The sequence below is a fragment of the Podarcis muralis genome, chromosome 17 (genome assembly GCF_964188315.1).
Source record: "Podarcis muralis chromosome 17, rPodMur119.hap1.1, whole genome shotgun sequence".
In the NCBI taxonomy this organism is placed as follows: Eukaryota; Metazoa; Chordata; class Lepidosauria; order Squamata; family Lacertidae; genus Podarcis; species Podarcis muralis.
Window position 1 is genome coordinate 23424725 of NC_135671.1, and position 25349 is coordinate 23450073.

The 25349-nt window shown below is 44.7% G+C and overlaps 1 protein-coding gene across 3 annotated transcripts in view; it reads left to right on the top strand.

Annotated features, from left to right (window-relative positions):
• Window positions 1–25349, top strand: part of MOB3B (MOB kinase activator 3B) — a 96138-nt gene that overhangs the window by 42402 nt on the left and 28387 nt on the right. For 2 of the 3 annotated variants that reach the window (XM_028711671.2, XM_028711672.2), the window contains exon 2: window positions 8258–8826. In XM_028711671.2, coding sequence (XP_028567504.1) covers window positions 8409–8826 — 418 coding nt within the window. In that variant the 5' untranslated portion in view covers window positions 8258–8408. The remainder of the gene's footprint in view (window positions 1–8257; window positions 8827–25349) is intronic. The other variant, XM_028711674.2, reaches the window with a different exon arrangement.

Below are 25349 nucleotides of genomic sequence, written 5' to 3' on the forward strand. Positions count from 1 at the left end.
TCACAGTTTAAGAAGATGACAACTTGAATGCTTCCTTCGGTATTTTTCATGCCCCGGTGGTGTGAAACTGCTTCATTTCATCTTCCCATTAATAGGAGAATTAGTGCGATGAAGCTGGCAGAGGGATGTGGCGGATCAAAACCAAACGGGTAGGGTTACTTATTACCCGGCGGCGATCTTGTGTTGAAATCTCCTTGCTCGTTTGTCGATATTGTTCTGGGCCTATCAAAGGATGTGGCATGCAGGTCTGCAGCAGCCCAGAACCAGGAAATCCTATCTGTGCGACTCAAGGCCTGGTATCCAAGAGTTGTTTCCAACCTCCCCACCTCTCGGATTTCTCGTTTCGGGAAAGTCTTCCTAGATCTAAGTCTCGTGCAGTTGTATTGCCTCTGTGTATGCACAGGCTAACGGCAATTGTGTTATTTGAGGCACATTGCAAGTTTGCAACTGAGAGTAGCACTGTGCCAATTTCAGGACCGGGAAAAAGAGCTGTCTGCTGGGGTAGAGAGCTTATGGTTGCCACTTCTGGGAATTTTTTCCCCATGCTGTCATAAATACGTTACCTGCCCCTGTGTGAGGAGTCCCAGCGTGCAGAGTCTTGCACATGGAAGTGTGGGAGTTGGGGAACAGCATAAGCGCCAAGCGACGTGATCGAGTGAGTCGGAGAGCCATGGAGGATCATGTGATTTGCGTGTGTTAAAAGAAAAAGGAGGTATGGACTAATCCAGACACAAATTGAGTAGATCTGGCCAAGTGCTGATTGCAGAGGATAAAAGGAGGTTGTGGCTGATAAATAAGCCATATAACTGAATCATCCTCTAAGTTATTAGTCACGTACTCTGGAATGTGGTGATAAACAAGGATGAAAGGAATTGGTTTGTGTGAGATCAGGTATTCTAAGTCTGTTTTGTGGTAGAGGTTTCTTTGATTGTGGGTTTCTTTAGGGGGGGGTTATTGGAACTTGAATGGGCTTTTCTTTTCTTTTTTTAATTAATCTGTATTTGAGCAGACTACACTGTTTGATTATACAGATTTAAGAGTCTGTGATTCTAAACACACAGATGTACACATTACATCTGGGAAGGCTAACAACCAAAAGTAGCCCAGCTCCATATTGGAATGCCAGATTACCAAGGCTAGTATGACTCATGCAACACGTTGGCGACTAGTATACAGTGGTGCCTCCCAAGACGAAATTAATTCGTTCTGCGAGTTTTGTCGTCTTGCGATTTTTTTCGTCTTGCGAAGCACAGTGTCGGGAAAGTTTTGGAAAAGCTTCAAAAACCACCAGTCTTTAAAAACCTCAAAAAAGACTACCACACTGCGTTCTATGAGTTGCTCCTCAAAGTCAAGTCGCAACTGTATTAACGGTGTTAAGAAAAAGGAAACAAACTTGTAAGACGTTTCCGTCTTGCGAAGCAAGCCCATAGGGAAAATCATCTTGCGAAGCAGCTCAAAAAACAAAAAACCCTTTTGTCTAGCGACTTTTTTGTCTTGCGAGGCATTCGTCTTGCGAGGCACCACTGTACACACAATAATTACCAAAATAGTTATACATTCTTTGCCAATCTTCTGAGAAAAATACAAAGTCTTGTGCAAAGCCACAGAAACTTGCGAACTACCCAGTCTAAGATGAACTTACAAAGTCTGATTTCAATAGATTTTTCAAATGCTTAACTCAGTCTTTTGTTTTCTTTACCTTTTTAAGTAAGTTCATGAAGATACCAACAAAACTTAAGTTCGGTGTTGTTCACAATACCGAGAGATGCTAGTGAAGTTGTAGACAGGGTGCCGGCGTTTTGCACCTGTTTCGCAATGGCATTTGAAAAAATCTATTGACATCAGACATTATAAGTTCAAGACTCTGTATTTTTCTCAGATTTTTAATTATTGTGTGTATATTAGTCGCCAACGTGTTGCTTGAGTCGTACTACTATCAGCAACACCGGTTGCATTTTTCTAGATTACCAAGGCTAAGCAATTATATTACCATTCTGATGAAATCCAGGTTTCACAAAGCATGCGGCTTCGAAATGACTGTAATAATTTTTTTTAGAAGCTCAGAATAGATGACTTTGGTTGGTAGAGTAAAAAGGTAGTTAATTGATGAGGGCTGTTTTTTAATTGGCAAAGGTAAATGTTGCTCAGCCGTGCTGAGTAACATTTTGGAGGCTGTTCTCAGTGCCGGCCCTATCTTTAGGCAGGGTGAAGCAACTGCCCGCAAACCAGTTGCTCCTCCTCAGTTCCCTGAGCAAACCCGTCTGCTGGAGAATGAAGCTGTTTGTGTCGCAGTTCTTGTCCTGCATCTCTGTACCGACCTTGCTGCTTTCATCAGGGGCATCTGAGGACATTTGTACTGTTCCCAGCGCTGAAGGAAGAGTCATCTGTCATTTGGCTTTGGAATATGGATTTGTAGCAGGAAGGAGAGCATCTTGGGGCCCTTCCTGGCTATTCTGGTTCTGGCTTGATAACAATAACCATAACAGACAGTTGAAGAGAAAGTATTTCTTTTCAACAATACTGTTAAGGTACTGTATAACTTAAGCTTGCACTACCTTGCGCCCTCTTTCCCACGCCAAACGTCCCCTTTTTACAAACCTGCTTGTTCAGATTAAGATTGCATCATGTCAGAATCCTCCGGAAACCTCACCAAAAAAAAAGGTATTGTGTCAAGGCGGCTTAGGGACTGCCAAATCTGATGCCGTGTTTTACATCCGTGTTGTGGGAAGTGGATATATTTAGATTATTTTCTCCCAACTTAATAGTAGGTTACTCCGGCAAAAATGACAAGTCTGTACACAACTAATTGTAGGTTAGCGCTCCGAAGTGGGTTTTGGGAGAATTTTGTTGGGGAACGGACGTTGAGCAAACTTGTATCGGAGACTGGATTCATTGCACAGTCTCTTTCTGTGCCTTTCTTCCAAACATTACAGGTCATGGGGTCTATCAGCACTTGAGAAACATTCTCTCACTGCAATGATGGTCGCTAGGATTTGAGACGAACCCTATCCCCGTGGGAACTGCTGGGAAGCTCGGTTTTTGTGTGTGTGAAGTGCAGGATTACTGCAGCCAACACCTCGTGCCAATTATGACACTGCAGCCCCTCAAGAGTAACCCAGCCGTGGAGGACAAAGTATTTTAAGATACTCCCTCAGGGGAACCAGCGCTGTTCTCAATCCAGACTCGAGCTGTAAAAGCTTAAGAGGGATTCCTTTGAACTATGAGATACCGTTTCTCTTTGACAAAAGCTGTCAGAGGAAGCGTTGAACCAGCGGAGCGTTGCTTTCTGCACTTCCTCTCTCAAAGTTTCTTTAATGAGCGCTGCGTATATATAGCAGATTTGCAGCACCTCCAGCTTAAAAAGAATGATTTCGAGGCGGGATTTTACCGCATGCCAGCAAATCCAGGTTGTGCAATCCAAGCAGATTTGGAGCTTTTGCCCGACAAATCTAGTCCCCCAAAATATCAATTTTCCGATAGGGAAATTGGCAGGAACGTGCAGTGGAAAGTGTGGGATAATGGTTGGACAGAATGCTGTTCCTTGCCTTGGCCTGCTCTCCTCCTCCTTCAGTCATACAAAGCGCTCAGATCGGTGCGTCGCAAATAGTTTGAGTAACACAGCTAGCACAACCCTTCCGAGACGTCTGTGTTGCCCACACTTGCCTATTGGCTGACTGCTTCCTTTTTTTATTGGCTCTGGAGCCCACCCACCCACCCCAAAAGCCCACTTCTTGCTGTTTCTGATTGGTAAAACCATCCCACTTTCTGGTCAGCTGTGCAGTGCTTATTATATGTTGTCTATGCCATTGTGGTGCCTTCCATCTGCATTTTCCAAAACTTCAAAGCTAGGAGAAACCTTCTATCTCATCTGGTTTTAAATGGGAGGCAAAGTGGGCTACGAACAAAGGGTTAAGAAGCAAACATTACTTTGGCAAGAAATTCTTATCTGTCAAGGGGTGGGGGCTGTTGTTGGCTGAATCCTTGAATGTCTCATCTGTTCTGCCCCTCTTAATGGAATGTTGAACGGGGCTTAAACGTCTAGCACAAAAGGTCTTAATTTATCCCTCTCGAAACTGACTCAAGCTCATTCGCCAAGCAATACACGTGCCACCACAATAGCAGTCTTTTATTGGCAGAGGAAGGAGGTGCCAGGTCGTACATGGTTTGTTTGAATAATGGCATATATTGTTTTACGGTCTGTGCAGCTTGGCATAATTGTTGCTCCTGTCCCTCTCTAGCATGTTCACTATGTGCTTCTGAATCTCCAGTGATGGTAGAGGAAAGGTTACAGTGGTACCTTGCTTTGGTTTGTGAACTTTGCCTTAGTTTAAGAACATGTTTCGCTTCCTGTTGAGTGTGTTCCATTTGTAAATTGAGTCCCCCGCTGCTATGGGAAAGCGCACCTTGGTTTAAGAATGCTTTGGTTTAAGAACGGACTTCCAGAATGGATTAAGTTCGTAAACCAAGGTACCACTGTACATAATAAAAACAAGAACACAAACACATTCAAATGGATGTTTAATCAGCCAAACACATTCAGATAGGATGCTAACCAGCCCAAGGCATGGTTGCAGAGAAACATTTCCACCTAGCGCCTTAAGCTATATAATGAAGGCACCAGGCGGACTTCCCTAGGGAGAGCATTCCACCATCTGAGAGACATTGAAACAAAGCTGGCATGCAAAGAAGGAAGAGGTGACTGATTAGGTCCTGTAGGCTGGCAGTAAGGTTCTGCATAGATCAGGAGCAGTGTTTGTGCTGGAACAATGCAAGAATTCTTGGCATCTTAGAGAGGCGGGAACATGCAAACCCCACAACTTTTCCTGACCGCACTGAGATAGTTGGAAGCAGTTGCAAAGGATCCTAGTTGTTGTTGTTTAGTCGTTTAGACGTGTCCAACTCTTCGTGACCCCATGGACCAGAGCACGCCAGCCACTCCTGTCTTCCACTGACTCCCGCAGTTTGGTCAAAGTCATGCAGGTAGCTTCGAGAACACTGTCCAACCATCTCCTCCTCTGTCGTCCCCTTTTCCTTGTGCCCTCAGTCTTTCCCAACATCAGGGTCTTTTCCAGGGAGTCTTCTCTTCTCATGAGGTGGCCAAAGTCTTGGAGCCTCAGCTTCAGGATCTATCCTTCCAGTGAGCACTCAGGGCTGATTTCCTTCAGAATGGATAGGTTTGATCTTCTTGCAGTCCATGGGACTCTCAAGAGTCTCCTCCAGCACCATAATTCAAAAGCATCAATTTTTCAGTGATCAGCCTTCTTTATGGTCCAGCTCTCAGATCTCAGGATCCTAGTTAGGGACCATAAAAACTGTGGCACCAATTTCCTTGGCGAGGACCTGGTGAAACTGTTTTGACCCCATGGTTTTAGTGATGTTGGCACACACAAAACCCAGTCGAATGCCCTTCGTTATATTCCCTTTCTCCTCTCTCGTTACGTTAATTGATTGCAGACTTTAGCTTGCAGCCAAGTATGTTTCCCAAGTTTGAGGAATTATCTGGGGAACACTGTCAGTTGGACCCCAAGTTTGCACAGAGGAAGGCGGAGTGGGGCATTCATGGCATTTTCAGAAGAAAGGCGTTGTTTCTGTGTTGCTTCCTGAGTTGAAAACCTGATCGCAGATGACCGCAGAAAGCCTTTGGAATGATCTCAGAGGCTTTGGGTCACCACAGAATCCCATGAAAGTCAGATGATCGTGGACTTTTAAAAATACTTTTCTACACAAGGAGGAAAGAGAGGAGGGGTGCAGTTTTCTAACTGAATGGTTCTCATGTGCCTTTTCCACAGCTGTTGTTTTGATAAAAGCAGTTGAGATCTTTCCAGTCCAACAATTTTCCAGTCCTCAGAAGTTTATCAGTTTCTTGGGTGAGAAGATGAGTAACAGTAGGGAACCTTTTTATCGAAATACAGCTTTCCCCTAAAACACATCGTTGTAGTGTTGAATATGTACTTTGAGTTTATGCAGAGCAGTGACCCAACAGCCTTGCCACACCAACTGATTTAGAAGAGAACATGGAACATGTTGGAAGTCTTTAGGTAAAGGTAAAGGGACCCCTGACCATTAGGTCCAGTCATGACCGACTCTGGGGTTGCAGCAGTTATCTCGCTTTATTGGCTGAGGGAGCCGGCATACAGCTTCCAGGTCATGTGGCCAGCAGGACTAAGTCATTTCTGGCGAACCAGAGCCGTTTACCTTCCCGCCAGAGTGGTACCTATTTATCTACTTGCACTTTTACATGCTTTTGAACTGCTAGGTTGGCAGGAGCAGGGACCGAGCAACGGGAGCTCACCCCGTCGCGGGATTTGAACCGCCGACCTTCTGATCGGCAAGTCCTAGGCTCTGTGGTTTAACCCACAGCGCCACCCACGTCCCTTTATTGAAAGTCTTTAAGTCTAGGCAAATCACAAACTAAGAAGCAGTGAGTGGACAAGCCAGGAAGTTGCATGAAACCGGCTGCTGCTATTTTCCAGTTTCTCCCTTTCAGTGCTGTTGACACTCCTCAGCAGACCATCCCCTGTTGCCATGGGTGAAATCTCCAAACCATACCTGCATCAAAACCAAAATTGCTATATGTGCAAGGCTCGGATGTTGCAAAGACGCCTCTCTTGCACCACCTCCTGAAATGAAAACAAAAAATTAACGTTGGTGGCAGTCACTACGGGGCTAGCAGTCACTACGGGGGCCATTCCTGTGACATAATGAGATATCGATTAGCAGTTCTTACTGTGTTTAATGTGTCAGGATGCATTGGAAAAGGGAGACACTGTAATTTCTGGCTTATTTTTATTGTCCTTATTTTTATAGCTGTTTTCCAGTCTGTAAATGGGCAGTATAACAGAGTCAGCCTCTTGTCTCTCCATTTCTTAATTGTGCTCAGGGTGAATAAAAATCAGTGTGGTTTTCTAAAAATTTATTTAAATCAGATTTTTTTTTCTTTAAATCGGATTTTTTTTTTATTTAAATCAGATTTTTTAAATAAAAGGCTTTCGGAGGAAAAATCTTTCTAAAGATAGTTTTCTGTTTAAGTTACTTTATAGTCCAAAGGCTGTTCATCAGGAAATAAGGATTTGTTTTAACTTTTTTTAAAAACAAACAAACAAACAAACTTTTAACCACATCAGTTAACAAACATGGATACATATGCTATGATGTTATTGTTTTAGTTAAATAAATTGTTTAAATTTTTATCAAGGAAATGAATATTTTTCTCCTTCCAATAAGGTACAGCGGAAATGTTGTCCAAATATAAACAGTTATTAAACCTCACAATCATTTCATAATTATCTGTCTATGTATTTCTAATAGTATAACCAAATCAGTAATTTTTGATATAACTCTAAAAACTACTCTGAACATTTATTATTATTCCAAAAATGAAACCTTCCTCTGGTTGTAAATATTAAGATTATACCAGCAAGAATGAGTCTTTCTTTAAAAGAAAAAGAAAAAAAGATTTTAATCAAGTCTTACTAACTAATGATTTAAATCAAGTCTTGCTGACTCGTGATTTAAATCGATTTGATTTAAATCAAATCCACCCTGATTGTACTGTTGATATGCAAGCCACCTTTTGGCATCCTTGGGATGCAGTGAGGTAGCATATATGGGACAGAAATACCGGCAGCCCTCAAGTAGTAAAGGTAAAGGTAATGGGACCCCTGACCATTAGGTCCAGGCGTGACCGACTCTGGGGTTGCGCCGCTCATATCACTTTATTGGCTGAGGGAGCCGGTGTACATTTCCAGGTCATGTGGCCAGCATGACTAAGCTGCTTCTGGCGAACCAGAGCAGCACACGGAAACGCCATTTACCTTCCCGCTGGAGCAGTACCTATTTATCTACTTGCACTTTGACGTGCTTTTGAACTGCTAGGTTGGCAGGAGCAGGGACCGAGCAACGGGAGCTCACCCTGTTGTGGGGATTTGAACCGCCAACCTTCTGATTGGCAAGTCCTAGGCTCTGTGGTTTAACCCACAGCGCCACCCGCATATATGGGATGAAAATACCGGCAGTCCTCAAGTAAAGCTCAGTTTAATTGAAAAGGGGTGGGGAGAAGAGACTGAAGCTTGTCTGGCTATCTGAAGTGGCTTCTTGATATGGGTGTAACTCTGCATAAACCTATTAAGTAACAACACTTTTACCCTGGTAGACTTGCAGGTAAAGGTAAAAGCCAACAAAAAGCAAATGAGTGGATGTCAAATTTACCACCAACTTGCAGATTTTATTCATTCACGTTTTGTCTCTGAACTTTCAGGACCATGAAGTCTCCCGGGAGAACTTTCAGCAGGAAGAGCTAGTGGACCAAAGGACCTCCTGCCGCTGTTGAAATCCACTTTTACCTTGGATATACCAGGGTATTCTAGTGCCTGATTGTTTGCTATAAGGAAACTTGAAGACTGTAAGACATGTCCATTGCACTCAAACAAGTTTTTAACAAGGACAAGACGTTCCGCCCCAAACGGAAATTTGAACCTGGGACCCAGAGATTTGAGCTCCACAAACGAGCGCAGGCCTCGCTGAACTCTGGGGTGGACCTGAAAGCAGCTGTGCAGCTGCCTGGTGGAGAAGATCTAAATGACTGGGTAGCAGTTCACGTGGTGGACTTTTTCAACAGGATCAACTTGATCTATGGAACTATCTGTGAGTTCTGCACGGAGAGGACCTGCCCTGTGATGTCGGGGGGCCCAAAATACGAATATCGGTGGCAGGACGATCTGAAGTACAAGAAACCTACGGCGTTGCCAGCACCCCAGTATATGAATCTTTTGATGGACTGGATTGAGGTGCAAATCAACAACGAGGACATATTCCCTACTAGTGTAGGTAAGTTTACACTTGTGTCTTAAGAATCGCATGCCACACAACAGGTTCCTCTTAAGACTTGTCGGATATGGTGTCTGGCTAAACCATCGGCCTACTCTTCAAAATCCCTCGCACATCCCTTATTTGAACCTTTGTTGGGTTTCCAAGTCTCCCCACACCTTTCAAATCCCACCCAGCGGAGCTCTTTCCAATCGGCAATTTGGATGTTGGAATAACCGTGTGGTGGGGTTTGCAAGGCCTAAAGAAGCATGGCTTCGAAGGAGAGGCATGTGAGGAATTTCGATGGTTTGGGGGGGGGGGCAACATACCTATTGGTCATGTGATGTCACTGACACGACACAAGCGACAGATGGGTTGCCTGAAGTCCTGTCACAGTTGGCCTGCAGAGTTCTAAAAAGCTGGTGTAAGGTCTTGGTTGATAAGGACGTATGGAGAACTTAAACATTTGCCATGCTTTGGGGGACATTTTGATTTGTCTCAGTACAGTTGTACCTCGGAAGTCGACCAGAATGCGTTCTGGAAGTCCCTTCGACTTCCAAAATGTTCGGAAATCGAAGTGTGGCTTCAGATTGGCTGCAGGAGGCTCCTGCAGCCAATCGGAAGCCGCGGAAGCCCTGTCAGACGTTCAGGTTCCAAAAATAGTTTGCAAACTGGAACAGTCACTTCCAGGTTTGCGGCTTTTGGGAGCCAAAAACATTTGAGAACTACCTTATTTTTCGCCCTATAAGACACACTTTTCCCCCTCCAAAAATGAAGGGGAAATGTGTGTGCGTCCTATGGGGCGAATGCAGGCTTTCGCTGAAGCATGAAGAGCGAGAGGGGTCAGTGCGCAGAGGGGTCGGAAGCTATCCACAAGTCTTGGGAGCCCGGCGGGAAGTTGCAAGGTGGTTAGATTGGTCTCAGCTAGGGCCAGGGCCTTTTCAGTACTGGCCCCAACTTGGTGGAACACCCTGTCACAAGAGACTAGGGCCCTGCGGGACTTGACATCTTTCCACAGGGCCTGCAAGACAGAGCTGTTCCGCCTGGCCTTTAGTTTGGACTCAGTCTGACCCTTATGTTTCCCTCCCCTTACGGTTTTAATCTATGGGCGACTTTTAAAATGGGGCTGCATTTTAAATTGCATTTTAACCTGTATTTTAAATTGGTGGTTTTTTTGTGTATTATGTTTTTATTGTAATTTTACTGGTGTTAGCCGTCCCGAGCCTGGCTCTGGCCGGGGAGGGCAGGGTATAAATAAAATGTATTATTTATTATTATTATTAACGAACGGGGCAAAGGCCCCACATGTGCTGAATGTGGGCCTATAAGGGGCAGCAGCAATTCCTCTATATGTGCCTGAACTATTTTGTAGTGAATTTCCTAGTTGTTTGCCATACTTAAGATGCTCAAGATAAGCAGGTGTGCGTATCTCTACGCAAGAAGGAACATTTTCCGGAATATTATTTGCGGTCTCCATAAGCAATTGCCTGCTTCGTTTTGTTCCTAAATCCCTGTAGTGTCTTTGTGAGAGATTGATTCCTCGCTGCCCCTTTCAGAACGAGTAGCTTTAAGGAACTGTATCTTTCCCAGCCTGCTCCGTCTTGTTCCAGGACAAAAGCCAAGAACAAAGAAATCAATACATGATCTCCTGCCAGCTTCCTCTTCCCTCGAGTCTGTTTCATCTCTGAAGGCAGCAGTAATAGCTAGGGGAAGGAGTTCCTGCATCAGCCTTGGGCAAGCGGGAACAAGAGTGCCACTATTTTAAAAGACATGTCTGTAGCATGGGCCTAGCCAGGATTTATGTTTTTTTGGGGGACAGGACACCCACCTGTCATCATCCTCTGTCTGGCTCTGCCGAGCGGATTCGAGTGGAATGAAACATCTCAACAACAGCTGCTTTGAATTACTTTCTTTTGACTCCCAAGTGCTCAGAAATACCTGTAAAAACCTTCCGTCATTTGAAAACTAGGAAGTTAAGTGAGCATCAGGTAGTACCTCAGTTAATGAGTATGTTTTGCAAAATCACAAAGAACACGCCTTTTCCCCATCTTGGTTTTTTAAAAAAATCTAAACTGAAACAAGTTTTATTGGATTTGGTGAAAACCTTTTCAGCACTTCCTTCTCAAATTCCTCCTTTTCCCCATACATACATAAATAACTTTTTCCCCATTGTTCACTAGGTACTTCTCCATCAGTTATACCTAAAAGAAAAGCTTCTGGTTTTTTCAGAAAAGCTACTTTCATCATTCCCCTCACCCCCAACTTATTATAAATCATTTCCTAGAAGTGATCAAGTCACTTGTTAATCATTTCTTTCTTTGAGTAAATGAAAGTCCTGTTTATCTTGCGGGAGAATACTGTCGGTGTTCCTTTCACAAGCACAGCCCTGCTGTTGCAAGTGCAAAGAGCTAAAGGCTGGTGAGAGTTTCAGATAATGGACTTACAGTGGTACCTTGGTTTACGAACTTAATCCGTTCTGGAAGTCCGTTCTTAAACCGAAACCGTTCTCAAACTGAGGTGCACTTTCCCTAATGAGGCCTCCCGCCGCCAGTGCCCTTCCACCATTCAGCTTCCATTCTTAGACCGAGGTAAAATTCGCAAATCGGGACACTACTTCCAGTTTTGCAGAGTTCGTAAACCGAATTATTTGTAAACAGGGCTGTTCTTAAACCGAGGTACCACTGTAATTCCTGATTTCACTTGAGCTCAATGTGGGGATGACCAGAAAGGTGTTGACAGGAAGGGTGCCCCTCCTGTATCCTCAGAAGGGTATGCCTTTTTTTTTAGGAAGGAGAGGGCTTGGCATGGAAATATTTGACCCATGACCTGGCATGGCGTCATTTTGGATGCCATAGTAGTTGCGGCCAGGGTGATGGGGTGGCAGAACCTGCCAAATTGGTCCTCAAAGTCTTATACCAAGGAAGTGGCCGTAAAGTTCTCTGTGGGGCGTTGGCCTTGGGAATTATAAAATGGACAAATTGTTACCAAATGTGCCTCATCAATCAGGAATGGGGACCTTGTGGCCGATGCGGCAACGAGACATTCCATTTTGACAACTGCACCCTTGGTTTGAGGAGCCATGGGGGTGCCTAGCTTATTGTATATCTTGAGTTTCTAACGCTTGAAAAAGGTATTCATGAGAAATGACTACCGGGAGTGGCGTGTGAGGGTTGAACCTGCCCCTGTGGCGAGCCTTGCCCAGTGGGGCATGAGAAAACAGCAGGAGTCCTTTTTGAACCTCTAGTGGGTTTCCAAGTCTCCCCACACCTTGCAAAGCCCACCCAGCGGTGCTCTTTTCAATCTGCAATTTGGAGGGTGAAACAATAACCGTGTGGTGGGGTTTGCAAAGCCTAAAGAACCAGACCAATACAGTAGTACCTCGGTTTAAGAACAGTCCGGTTTAAGAACAATTTGGTTTACTAACTCCGCAAAACCTGAAATAGTGTCCCGGTTTGAGAACTTTACCTCGGTCTAAGAACAGAAGCCGAATGGTGGAAGGGCACTGGCGGCAGGAGGCCTCATTAGGGAAAGCATGCCTCGGTTTTAGAACGGTTTTGGTTTGAGAACTGGACTTCCGGAACAGATTATGTTTCTTAAACCGAGGTACCACTGTAGTTCCATCTAGCTCAGTGTTCCCTACACGGAATGGCAGGAGCTGTCCATGCAGGAGTTTCTGGAGATTTGATGCTGGACCTTCTGTATGTAAAGCAGGTGACCTGTCCCTGAGGCCCGTTTGCTTCACCTGTCCCTGTTCCTCTTTTCATGGATGTGGCAGCTCCTTTGTCTCTGGAAAGGGACTTCCTCCACCCCCGTTGCAGCGGATGGTGTGAGAGGCAAGGACTTCCCCAGACTGTCTATCACAAATGGGTCAACATGGTAACTTTTAAGGATCTAGTTGTATGGCTGGGTGCCTAGTTGTTAACAGTGAATTGCAATTTGATGCTGCGTGGTGTTTCAATGCAACACCCCCTAATTCGATTCTTTTAGGGAAGCATGTGTGTGTGTTTGTTTTCTGGATTTGTGCTCCATTAGCGAATGGACTTTGCAGAAGGAAAGCCAGCGAGGAATTCACAGAAGCCGTAGATGTTTTCTGGGTTAATCTTATTAAAGCCACCCTCTTTAATTTTGCATGCATCCATGCACGGTATTTAGAGGAGGATTTCAAGAAACGCAGTTAAGTAGGGCTTTGGTTAAAGAGTCTGTTGCAAAGGGGTGGGAAACAATTTCAGGGAAAGCACAAGCCTGTTTGGACAAATAGCTGCCCCCCCCCCATTCTTCTGTGCCTTATGATGGATAGTATTATGGGATTGGGTGATCTCGGGGATTACCCCTATAAAGTTGGAACCTGGAAAAGAAGACAGTTAAAATGGCCAAACCATTTTCTTCCGTTAGGTAAACAGCCAGGTCTATTAAGTGCCTCCTTTGTTATGTGAACTAGGAGCAATATGTTGCCCCAGGAACTAAATATCTGGAGGCAAAGTGACTGCCAGAAGGACACTCCCTTGGCTGGAGTTGATGCCATGGAAGTGGGCTTCTTGTGCAGAAGGGTAGGTAAAAAGGTAAAGGTAAAGGACCCCTGGACGGTTAAGTCCAGTCAAACTTGACTATGGGGTTGTGGCATTCATCTTGCTTTCAGGCTGAGGGAGCCAGTGTTTGTCCGCAGACAGCTTTTCGGGTCAGGTGGCCAGCAGCACTAAACCGCTTCTGGTGCAACAGGACACCGGAACGGAAACCAGAGTGCACAGAAATGCCGTTTACCTTCCTGCCACAGTGGTACCTATTTATCTACTTGCACTGGCCTGCTTTCAAACTGCTAGGTTGGCAGGAGCTGGGACAGAGCAATGGGAGCTCACCCCGTCGCGGGGATTCGAACCGCCGACCTTCTGATCGGCAAGCCCAAGAGGCTCAGTGGTTTAGACCACAGCGCCAGAAGGGTACTTGCTGTGCACATTCCCAGCTCTTTATCCTCCACTGAATCCAGGACACATTTCAGGCCAGGCCAAAACACTTGAGGAAGGTATGAAGCAAGGGCAATGAGGTGTGGCTGTTGAAAAGATGGTGTGTCCGGGGAGGATGTTTGGCCTCCCTAGAACCAGACGTAGAGGTCTGGAAGGCTGGATTTAGCTCCTCAGCCTGCGGTTCCCGAACCCTGAACTAACGGGAACACTCATAATAAAGTTGCAATTTCAGCAGTGGTGGACTTTGGGCTTTAAAATCTCAGCAGTGCCCCGTGATCTACATGTACATACTTTATAACTAAGTCTGCCTTCTGCGATCCAACTGTGAACAGAATGTGAGTAAACTACCTTTATATACTTTATACAAGATTGTGGCGTGTCTATTCTTTTAAGAGGGATATATGGGAACTTACCAGGAACCTAATATTGAGAGGCTTAAGCAAGCCTGCAACCAGCTACCCGCTGTGCGTTTAAAAGGGGAATGCAAAACTCTGCTAAGTAAAGACACTTGCTAACGCAAGTTAGGAAGGATATTAATAAACAATATATCCTCTCCTGCCTCCCTGGACATTCCCACACCATCTTCTGCTGTGGGAGGAGTCTGTTTTTCTTGGACATTCCTTACAGCTGTTTGACTCCTTTTGTTCCCTTGATCAAGGATGGTATTCATGACGGTTCAACCCGCACACTGTCTTTGGGCTCACCAATCAACACTGAAGCCTTTGTGCATTTTGATAGCTAACAATGCCAGGCTGCGTTGTCTTGTCCCTGAAGCAGTTTCTGTCAGCGCCTTATATTTGCGAGGAGCCTGTTCCGAAGAATCAAGAGAACACCTTCTGTCTCCCTCTCATTGTATCCAAGTTCCATATGTCCTGTCTTGGAACAAGAAGCTATATGCTCTCATTCTACCCTCCACCCTGTTATATGAAACAAGCATTTGTTAAGGCCAGATGTCGCAACACTATTTAATCATTATGTCTAATTACAGTTAACTTCCCCCAGCAGCCTCACGTGAGCTGTCTGGAGTTAGTGGACCAAATTTTACTTTGCTAAACTGAAAATATAGATGTGTGTCAGATAAGTAAAGAACTGGAGCCGATTAAAAATTTCCTTTTGGAAAGTTCGAGCCTGCTTACCACCCTAACTGAATTAAGAGACAAGAAGCCGCTCTCCTTCACATAACAACTAGCAAGTGTGTGTTTTATCAATGCCCATGTGCCTTTTTGCAAATGCTGCACCTCAACATTTGTCAGTGATTCATCCTCCTGCATGGCAGCTGTTCTGACGCAAACGGTTTTCCCGTATGGAAAAAAAACACAGTAGGTCCCTCCCTCTTCATGCAGTGATCATAGCTATTTTTCTAGAAAAAATGATGCTGGAATTCACCATGAAGCGCAACACTTTTAACATTGGGGTGTGCGCGCCGGTACTGTGTACCCTCGAGTGCCACCAGGAAGCCCCACTGGTTGGAAACCACCTGAGAAGTGCCAGAACTGAGTTCCTGTAAGTTCTTCCTGGAAAAAAGTCCTGCTATTGACCATCAAACGAGTGCCCTGGGCCCCTAAATTTGGGTGCAAACCAGCACCTGGGACTGCCATTACAGCTTAACATAGCATTGTTACTGGTGGGATTTTTTCCATGAAAGTAGCCACTTCCAACAGATTGCAATGCTTCCCCACCCATTTGCATTTAACACAAGATTTATCTTACTTTGTTTATTATTCCATGGAAATGAGTGCTATTCCATTAGATTTCCACAGGTGGCTTTTATACTTGTGCGAAAGCTCCAACAGAATATGGAAGCAAACAGGGAAGTGTCAGGAAATGGAGTCAACAGCTATTTGAATGCAAACTTAATGCCATTAGAGTGTTAGTTACAGGTAGGTAGCCGTGTTGGTCTGCCTTAGTCGAAACAAAATAAAAAAATTCCTTCCAGTAGCACCTTGGAGACCAACTAAGTTTGTTATTGGTATGAGCTTTCGTGTGCCGTTGCCCTCAAAGGCTCCGAATGTTTGCCCCTCTCCCCTTTGGTATAGGGTGAATTTTGTCACACAAAATTGGGGAGCAGATTTTTGTCTCAACACGAGACAAGCCCCCCCTTAAAATGGTAATTCAGAGAAGGCTCTGAAACCGTTAAACTCATTTGTCACCTAAACAAAACACCCCAAAACCTGCTGGGTGAAGGCAGAAAGGAATGGCTGAAGATCTTCTGCTGCCAAACTGCTGGCGTGGGAACAGGGTCGTCTTTTGCAACGAACTCCATGAGGAAGAATAGAGAAGACGTTGTGAGGAAGGCATATGTGCAATGGGGGGTTGCAAAGAAACGGCTCCCTCTTGCTGAACCAGTTTGCCTGCTATTTCCTTGCGCCTGGGGATCACTTTTGCCAGACCTATGTAAATTTAATGGGCGCTTGTCTCGGCTGACAATTGAGTGCCTGCTGGAAGAGGAACAAGATAGCGCAGCTCTGCAGATGCCAGAGGTTAAAAACACGAGGGATGGAGCTACAGCAGAAGAGCTAATTTCAGCAGCCCAGCCGACTGCTTTCTTCCACGTCCCACCATCTGGCAAATGGCAAACACCCCGCTTCATTTTATACCGCGTCACCCTTTCATGTTTAATTGGTGCTCTAGCCTTGCACAGATGAATTCCATAATCTGCAGGCAGCGCTTTAGACAAGATTCGCTTCTTGCAAGCTCAGTGGGTGTCAGGAAACATAGGAACGTAGTGAAACACAGAGGCACAAGGCTTTGTGGGGTCCCTGATATGACCAGGAGGGTCTCTTGTCATCGTGTTTCGACTTAGGGAAAATAAAACCCAGAATCATCCCCGTTTTCCTCAGTATTTAGCTCATGTACAGAGCCAATGCACACCCATAGTATGAGTCATTTTTAAGCACTGGCTTTTGCTATAGCACCTCAGAAGTCATTGTTCTTTTACGCCATAGCTGTGGAGAATGTGTGCAAGCCAAAAATGGGTACAGCAGTGCCTTGGTTCTCAAATTTAATCCATTTGACTCCCAAAACAGTTCAAAAACCAAGGCGCGAATTCCAATCGGCTGCAGGAGCTTCAGACCTTCGGCTTCCAAAAACCATTCGCAAACCGAAACACTCACATCTGGGTTTGTGGCGTTTGCGAGTCGATTTGTTCGGGAGCCAAGCCGTTCGACTGCCAAGGTACCACTGTATTTTTGAATTAAGGACAGGGTAGGTTTTCACTTAGAGGGACGCGGGTGGCACTGTGGGTTAAACCACAGAGCCTAGGACTTGCCAATCAGAAGGTCGGCGGTTCGAACACCCACCATGGGGTGAGCTCCCGTTGCTCGGTCCCGGCTCCTTCTGATTGGCAAGTCCTAGGCTCTGTGGTTTAACCCACAGTGCCACCCGCGTCCCGGCTCCTGCCAACCTAGCAGTTTGAAAGCACGTCAAAGTGCGAGTAGATAAATAGGTACCGCTCCGGCGGGAAGGTAAACAGCGTTTCCATGTGCTGCTCTGGTTCGCCAGAAGCGGCTTAGTCATACTGGCCACATGACCCGGAAGCTGTGCGCTGGCTCCCTCGGCCATTAAAGCGAGATGAGCGCCGCAACCCCAGAGTCGGTCATGACTGGACCTAATGGTCAGGGGTCCCTTTACCTTTACCTTAGGTTTTCACTTGCAAAAATTCTGGCACCTACTGCTGAGTAGCTCTGGGCATGTGTGAAGTGCCTTTCCTTGCAAAGAATACAATTTCTTTTCCTTGCCCGTCCAGATGCGCTGTGGAAACCAGTATCCTATGCCTCAGCCAGCAAGAGAGGTAACAGTGGGGTGCAGAGGCAGGCAGTTTCTTGTTGAAGTGTTTCTGCTCTGGGCTGACAAACTTGCTGCATCGGAGCCAAGGGTTTAATACAGAGAGGTATCCTTTCACTTGCTTTTTTTCTTTGCAACTGGTGCAGTGGGAACCCAGAAGCAAGCACCAAGCAGTTGCTAGGAAATGCCCCAATCGACGTGCCAGATTCACGTAATTAGCAGGCCGTAACGTGCCATTTTGGCTGGCCGGGGTTTGTGGATAGCGGCACATGGCAAACGAACCTGAAGCCATCCTCCTTCCAAAGGGAAGACCACAAGAGTTAGAAGTCTGCAATGAATGTTTGCAAGCTTGCCTGCCAGCAGATATCTGTTAGTCACATATGCCACATCGACAGCCAGAGAAAGAAAGAAAGAAAGAAAGAAAGAAAGAAAGAAAGAAAGAAAGAAAGGTAGCAGTTTACTTCCAGTACGTAGAAAATACTGGCTGTAAAATTGCCCCATTATACGGTATATGGTTACCAGTTCTGGATCTGTCAGAGTCTTTCCCCTTTTTAGAATTGCATCAAAGGTCCAGCTTTGCCAACTGCACCTTTTCCTCATCATTTCTGAATTTATGAAAGGACCCTCACCTGGATAAATCCCCTTCTCCTCCCCCTTCCCACCCCATCCTAAGGGCCTTGTGCCACAAACCTTCCAAGATTTGAAGCCAGGAACACTTCTGTTTCAGCATAATTTTTGCCATTAAAGATAATTAACCTGTGTGCATTTAATTTAGGGCATTTTCAGCACAGCTGGGAGTTTTAAAACGGAACAGGGCACTCACCTATAGCAACCTTGTCTTGTCTGGAATGTGCTTTGGGTTGTTTTGGTTCATATCTAGGCCTAAAAGAAAGCAAGGGGTGAATCTAATCTCATCTGCCCCCCCCCCCTCAACCCACTTCCTTGGATACAATACTTAGGTGTGTGATTTTAAAAAAGCACAATTTCAATTATGAAGATACATTAAAAAGAAATAAAAAAATACAATGTAATATATTCTCAAAAATTCTTATATAAATATACAGTATATGTGATTATTGTAATGCATACACTAGTGGCCAAAACTGTGGTAACCTTTTGGGAAAAGTGTATTTCCGAGGTTTGATAGCTCATAACACCACTTTTTTTTTTTTGTGAAATACCATAACCATTGATATATAATTTTATGGTATTACTCCAAAAAAAAAAAAAAAGGTGGTGTTATGAGCCATCATTGCCAAAAACAAGATGACACCTGATTGGCTTTCTATAAACACTCCCTTTTCTGGTTATTTGGCTATAACTTTTGATAGAATACAGATAATTGGACAAACTTTGTTGCATTACATTCTTCATTAAACTATTTCTCCATTGAGATATATTTTTATGGCATTAGTCCAAAAGATAAATAAATGGTGTTATGAGCCATCAAACCTTGGAAATACACTTTTCCCCAAAAAGTTTCCACAGTTTTGGCCACTAATGTATGTAGATATTAATAGCTTACTATATTTTGTATAGACTTGTTCCAAATGTCATTTATCCAAAATGTATTTATCCAAGTAAAGTCTCCATCTGTAAGCAGTCTGTTCAGAAAATTGCGAGTGTTGTCGAATTGTCAATCCGTTGATTAATATCATATCTTTATTCTTCCAGTTCGTCAATTGGCCACCATTAGGGCACGTAGAATCCATTTTCATTGTGCCATTAACTTCCATACAATAGGTATATAATTAAAAAGAATATTCTCTGCTGGAAGTTTAACTTCCTCTGTAGAATCATACAGCTCAACAATTTCTCCCAACACTTAGTAAGTATAGAACATTGTACAAGCATTTGTTTCGAAGGGGCACTTTCCTTGCCCCTTCTCCAGCAGAAAGCTACCTTAGATAGTCCTTTTTTTATACAAACGTAAAGGAGTCCAGTAAATTCCGAATATGGGGTTTTTTTTTGGTAGTATAAGCAGTGCTTTTTTCTTGAAAAAAAGATGGAGGAACTTACCACGAAGCGGTTCATGCCCAATCGCAGTGCCAATGCTCCTGGGCTAAATGTAAGATGTGATTAAGAAACTCAAGCAGATGGTGATCTGGTTTAGAAATGGCCACAATTTTATTGGGTTACAGATATAAATGGATTTTTCGCTCAAGCATTGGGTGTATATTCTGGGGGGGGGGTCAATTATTTAATTTTAAAAATAGGTAGGGGAACTCAGTTCCTGTGAGTTTCTGTTCAAAAAACCCCTGAGAATAATAATAATAATAATAATAATAATAATAATAATAATAATAATAATAATTTATACCCCGCCCTCCCCAGTCAAAACCGGGCTCTGACTGGCTAACATCAAATCAGGAAATAAATTAAAACACATCCTAATTTTTTTTAGTTTAAGGCCAATTGATACCTTTGATATTGAGGCTAAAACACTTCCCCACTGTCTAGGAAATATTGAAAGTTCTGATTCTTAGTTCTCATGGGTGACCAGGAGAGTGAAAGAGGCTCTTTGCAGGTCATGCTTGCACCAGATGTTGGGGGCAAACCTGGGGCAAAGGTAAAGGTAAAGGGACCACTGAGCATTAGGTCCTTTCAAACTGCTAGGTTGGCAGGAGCAGGGACCGAGCAATGGCAGCTCACCCCGTCGTGGGGATTCAAACCACTGACCTTCTGATCGGCAAGTCCTAGGCTCTGTGGTTTAACCCACAGCGCCACCCGCGTCCCTTGGGTAGCCACCCCCATTTTGCATGGTCACCTGTAAAGCTAGAGACCTTAGAGCAGGCATGGCCAGACTTGGCCCTCCAGCTGTTTTGGGACTACAACTCCTATCATCCCTAGCTAACAGGACCAGTGTTCAGGGATGATGGGAATTGTAGTCCCCAAACAGCTGAAGGGCCAAGTTTGGCCATGCCTGCCTTAGAGCAGTGTTCCCCAACCTTGGGCCTCCAGCTGTTATTGGACTACAACTCCCATCATCCCTCGCTAGCAAGACCAGTGGTCAAGGATGATGGGAATTGTAGTCCAAAAACAGCTGGAGGCCCAAGGTTGGGGAACACTGCCTTAGAGGATCTTGCCTGTTGATAATTGGAGAAACAGGATGCTGCAGGGCCCCTTAAATCAGTTTTAGGGCCTACTTGTTCACGACTGGCTGGGCCCTTTCAAAAACCACGCAGAGAACCCATCTCTTACAGTACGCTATCCATTTGTTTCACATAAATACAGACCCCAAACCCCACACGGCTACTTAAAATAAGCTGTCACACCAGGAAACCCGAAAGAATGCTTTGATACCGAAGGCACTTTCATAAGTTGAAAGAATCAGCTTCTTCCAAACATCCGTGGGAGTTTTGGAAAGCGCATCTTTGTTGATAAGAATGGATTCCTTTCGATGCTGGGATGGGGAACCCACTTTCCCCCTAGATGTTGCTAAACAACAAACTCCACCATCCTGCAAACCATGCTGATTAGGAGCTGACAGAAGTTGGAAACCCACAACATCTGGAGGAGCCACAGATTCCCCATCCCTGTTCTAGTGTGTGGCTTGCATATCAACAGTACAATCAGGGTGGATTCGATGTAAATCAAATAGTCAGTAAGACTTGATTTAAATCATTGTTTTTCCAGAAAGACTCATTCTTGCTGGCATAATCTTAATATTTACAACCAGAGGAAGGTTTCATTTTTGGAATAATAATGTTCTGAGTAGTTTTTACAGCTATATAAAAAATGACTGATTTGGTTATGCTATTAGAAATACATAGACAGGTAATTATGAAATGATTGTGAGGTTTAATAAGTTATGTTTATATCTGGACAACTTTTCTGCTGTACTTTACTAGAAGGAGGAAAATAATCAGTAGTAACAATTTGAACAATTTATTTAACTAAAGAAATAACATTATAGCATATGTATCCATGTTTGTTAACTGATGCGGTTAATCGTGTTTTGTTGTGTTTTTTTGTTTTAAAAAACAAAACTTAAGACTTAAGTTTTAGCACACATGAAAAATTTAAAACAAATCCTTATTTCCTGTTGAATAGCCTTCGGACTATAATGTAACTTAGATAGAAAACGGTCTTTAGAAAGATTTTTCCTTTCTAAAAGCATTTTATTTAAAAAATCAGATTTAAATCAAAACAATCCGATTTAATTTTTTTAAAAATCCGTTTATAATGGATTATATATATAAATTTATATATATATCTCATTGATTTTTATCTACCCTGGTGTGTATTCATGTGCTTGCGGGTGTTTTTTTTGAGGGGGGTGGAGGTAAGGTTGTGAGCCTTGAGGCATTATGTTGTGAAGTGAAATCCCGAGGTGATTCCTTGAGGACTGACCCAGAAAGGACCTGTATCTGTTGACCCAGGAAGGACCTGTATCTGCAGAACGACATGGACTTGACTCACAAAGAACGACAGGTCGTGGCTTTGGAGAGATGCTCAAACTTAAGTTACTAGAAACTGCCATGCTTCTTGTAACGTTCGCATGTCTGCATCTGTCCAACAGATCTACTTGAGCTCTGACATGTTTAGTGTTACTTGCTTTCAAAAGCATGATCGGCTTCAAGGTGGAGTCGGGATTTGAACCACAGTATGACTGCTACCCTGCACAACTTAAATGAAACTAAATGACAACAACAATTATTTTATTATTTACCATATTTTTCGCTCTATAGGACGCACCCGACCATAGGACGCACCTAGTTTTAGAGGGGGAGAACAAGAGGAAAAAAATTCTCCCCCTCTCTGCTCAGCACCCCTTCAGCGAAGCGGCAGGAGAAATGGAGCCCCTTCCATTTCTCCTCCCGCTTCGCTGAAGGGACGCTGTGCAGAGAGGGAAAGCTGTGCAGCGCCTCTCCAGCGAAGTGAAGCCAGGAGAGCGAGAGGGATTGGTGCGCACCGATCCCTCTCGCTCTCCTGGCTTCAGCAAAAGGAACCCGAAGCCTCCAGAGCGCGGAGGGAGCGCTCCCTCTGTGCTTCGGAGGCTTCACGTTGCTATCGCTGAAGCCAAGGAGCCTGCATTCGCTCCATAAGACACACACATTTCCCCTTAATTTTTGGAGGGGAAAAAGTGTGTCTTATAGATTTAAAAATACGGTATACTCTGTCCATCTGACTGGGTTGCCCCCAGCCACTCTGGGCGGCATCCAACAGATATAAAAAATAATAAAACATCAAAAGTTAAAAACTTCCTGATGGCCTTCAGATGGCTTCTAAAAGTTGTATGGTTGTTTTTTCCCCTTGACATCTGAAGAGAGGGTGTTCCACAAGGAGGGTGCCACTACTGAGAAGGCCCTCTGCCTGGTTCCCTGTAACCTCACTTCTCACAGTGAGGGAACCACCAGAAGACCCTTGTAGGAGGACCTCAGTGTCTGGGTTGAATGATGGGGGTGGAGACGCTCCTTCAGGTATACTGGGACAAGCCATTTAGGGCTTTAAAGGTCAGCACCAACACTTTGAATTGTGCTCGGAAACATACTGGGAGCCAATGTAGGTCTTTCAGGACCGGTGTTATGTGGTCTCAGCAGCCGCTCCCAGTCACCAGTCTAGTTGCCGCATTCTGGATTAGTTGTAGTCTCCGGGTCATCTTCAAAGATAGCCCCACGTAGAGCGCACTGCAGTAGTCCAAGCAGGAGATAACCAGAGCATGCACCACTCTGGCAAGACAGTGCGCAGGCAGGTAGGGTCTCAGCCTGCGTACCAGATGGAGCTGGTAGACAGCTGCCCTGGACACAGAATTGACCGCCATGGACATCTATGAGTTCAAAATGGCTCCCAGGCTGCACAGCTGGTCCTTCAGGGGCACAGCTTGAAAGTGTAGAGCCGCCCAGAGTGGCTTTTAAACGAAAGCTTTAAAGCTAAACACATTTAAAAACAACCACCAAAAAAACAAAACAAAAAAACCCTGTAGCTGTTTTATAAGACTCTGTATCAGCTGAATATTTTATCATGAAACCAGTCTTGGCACGATAATCAGCTTGCAAAGACGACGACTGGAAGCTCTGTCTAAATTGCAGCTATTTTGTTAGTGATTTCTGTGCAGTTTGACCTCATCAAGGCATGGCATTTGGCCGCTCCTCTGAATTGCTAATAATGATGCATTGTTTTGAGCTCTGAGCTTCATTAGGCTTCCTCCGTCATCGCTGGTCGCAATTCTAGGCAACTTAAGAAGATTAGCATCAATCCCGTCTGGGTAGCATCTCTTAATGTCTCAGTGTTTTGACAGGGTTATATGAGCTTTTTAAAGGAACTCGTAAAACGGGAGTGGGTTGTGTGAAGCCCCCCAAGCAGCCTTGCGTTGGCAGCAAATGTTAGATTTGGGGATCTTGGACAGGGAACCTGGCCCCTGCAGTGACGGCTTGGAGTTTGAATGCTTTGCCGTCCTGATAACAGTAGTACTCCCCCCCCCCCGCCCCCAGATCGGGGATCCCTTGAAACGAGGAGAGTGCAGGGGTCGTGCAAGCTTGTGTCACTGGCGCCTGCCACAAATGGCTGCAGCATCTGAAAAAGGAGACAATGCCATCAAACTATGTGGACACCCCCTTCATCCAAATCAATGGATGCCGCTGGGAGGGAAGGGTGTCCAATCCTGGCATCCAGTGAAATGTGAGCAGGATTAATGTGGGACAGGATAAGGGCAGATCTACGTTTCCATTTGCCCCACTGCTTTCCCCCGGGGAAAGCCTGTAGTTTGGCGCCAAATCAGAGCAAATGGAAATTGTGTTCTCTGCAGATGTTTGCTTGTTCCAATATTTATCCTAAGAGCCGTTTTTTCCAGGGAAAATGGGCAGGGCAAAGGCAAGCCTGCTTGGACCCGTACCTGAAAGTGGGGCAAGTGGGAAACCACTCGAACCCATGCTTTCTCAGCACGCAACAAGTGGACGAGCCCTAAGCTGATGCAAACAGGAGCTGAGCAGGAGGTAGAAACAGTATTGCGTGCATTTTTGCGGGTTTTTGACTGGGTGGCCCTGCAGGTGTTGCTCCCATCAGCTCCAGGCAGGTTTGCCAATGATGAGAGATGATAGGAATTCGAGTTCCCCTGCATCCTGTTGCTGGGCAGTGATTCGGACCCGAGATCTCCAAGGCTGTGTTTTGTAAACAAAGAGAGCTGAGCCTGTTGCAAGCACATGAGTCAAAACTGCGGTTAAAATCTGACCTTTGGAACCTGTGGTTTTTGTCTTCTGCCTTCCTGCTAAATGCCAATATTGCTGCTGACACAACATTTATCTGTGGTTAAAGCGAGAGGGATGGCGCTGAAATTTGCTTTGGGAGGTTGCGAAACGGAACAGATGACCTAGTAGTCCATTTGCAACCCCTGAACTGATAAAAGCCACTTTTGGAATCAGTGGTACCTTGGTTTTTGAACGCTTCTGTAGTCAAATGTTTCAGAACTCGTACGCCGAAAACCCGGAAGTGCCTCAGTTTTCGAACGTGCCTCGGAAGTCGAACAAGAAACACGGCTTCCGTTTTGAGTTTTCCGTACTGAGGCTTGTGTTTTGAGGCTTTCAGTTTTTGAACGTTTCAGAACTTGAACAGACTTCCGGAGCTGATTATGTTCGAAAACTAAGGTACCACTGTATAGTGGAATATTGTACAAGTTCAGCACCCATTTCCATATTGTTTGCAAGCGAATTTCCCCACCGGAAGCAAGTACCACAGAAATGAGCCCTGAGCTTCCACTATTGCGTCACGTGAAAGCTCAGATATATGAACTTAACAATTAAGGGGAAATCATGAAAACAGAATGAACTACCATGTCAGGGCAGCCAAAGCAGAAAGATGGGGATA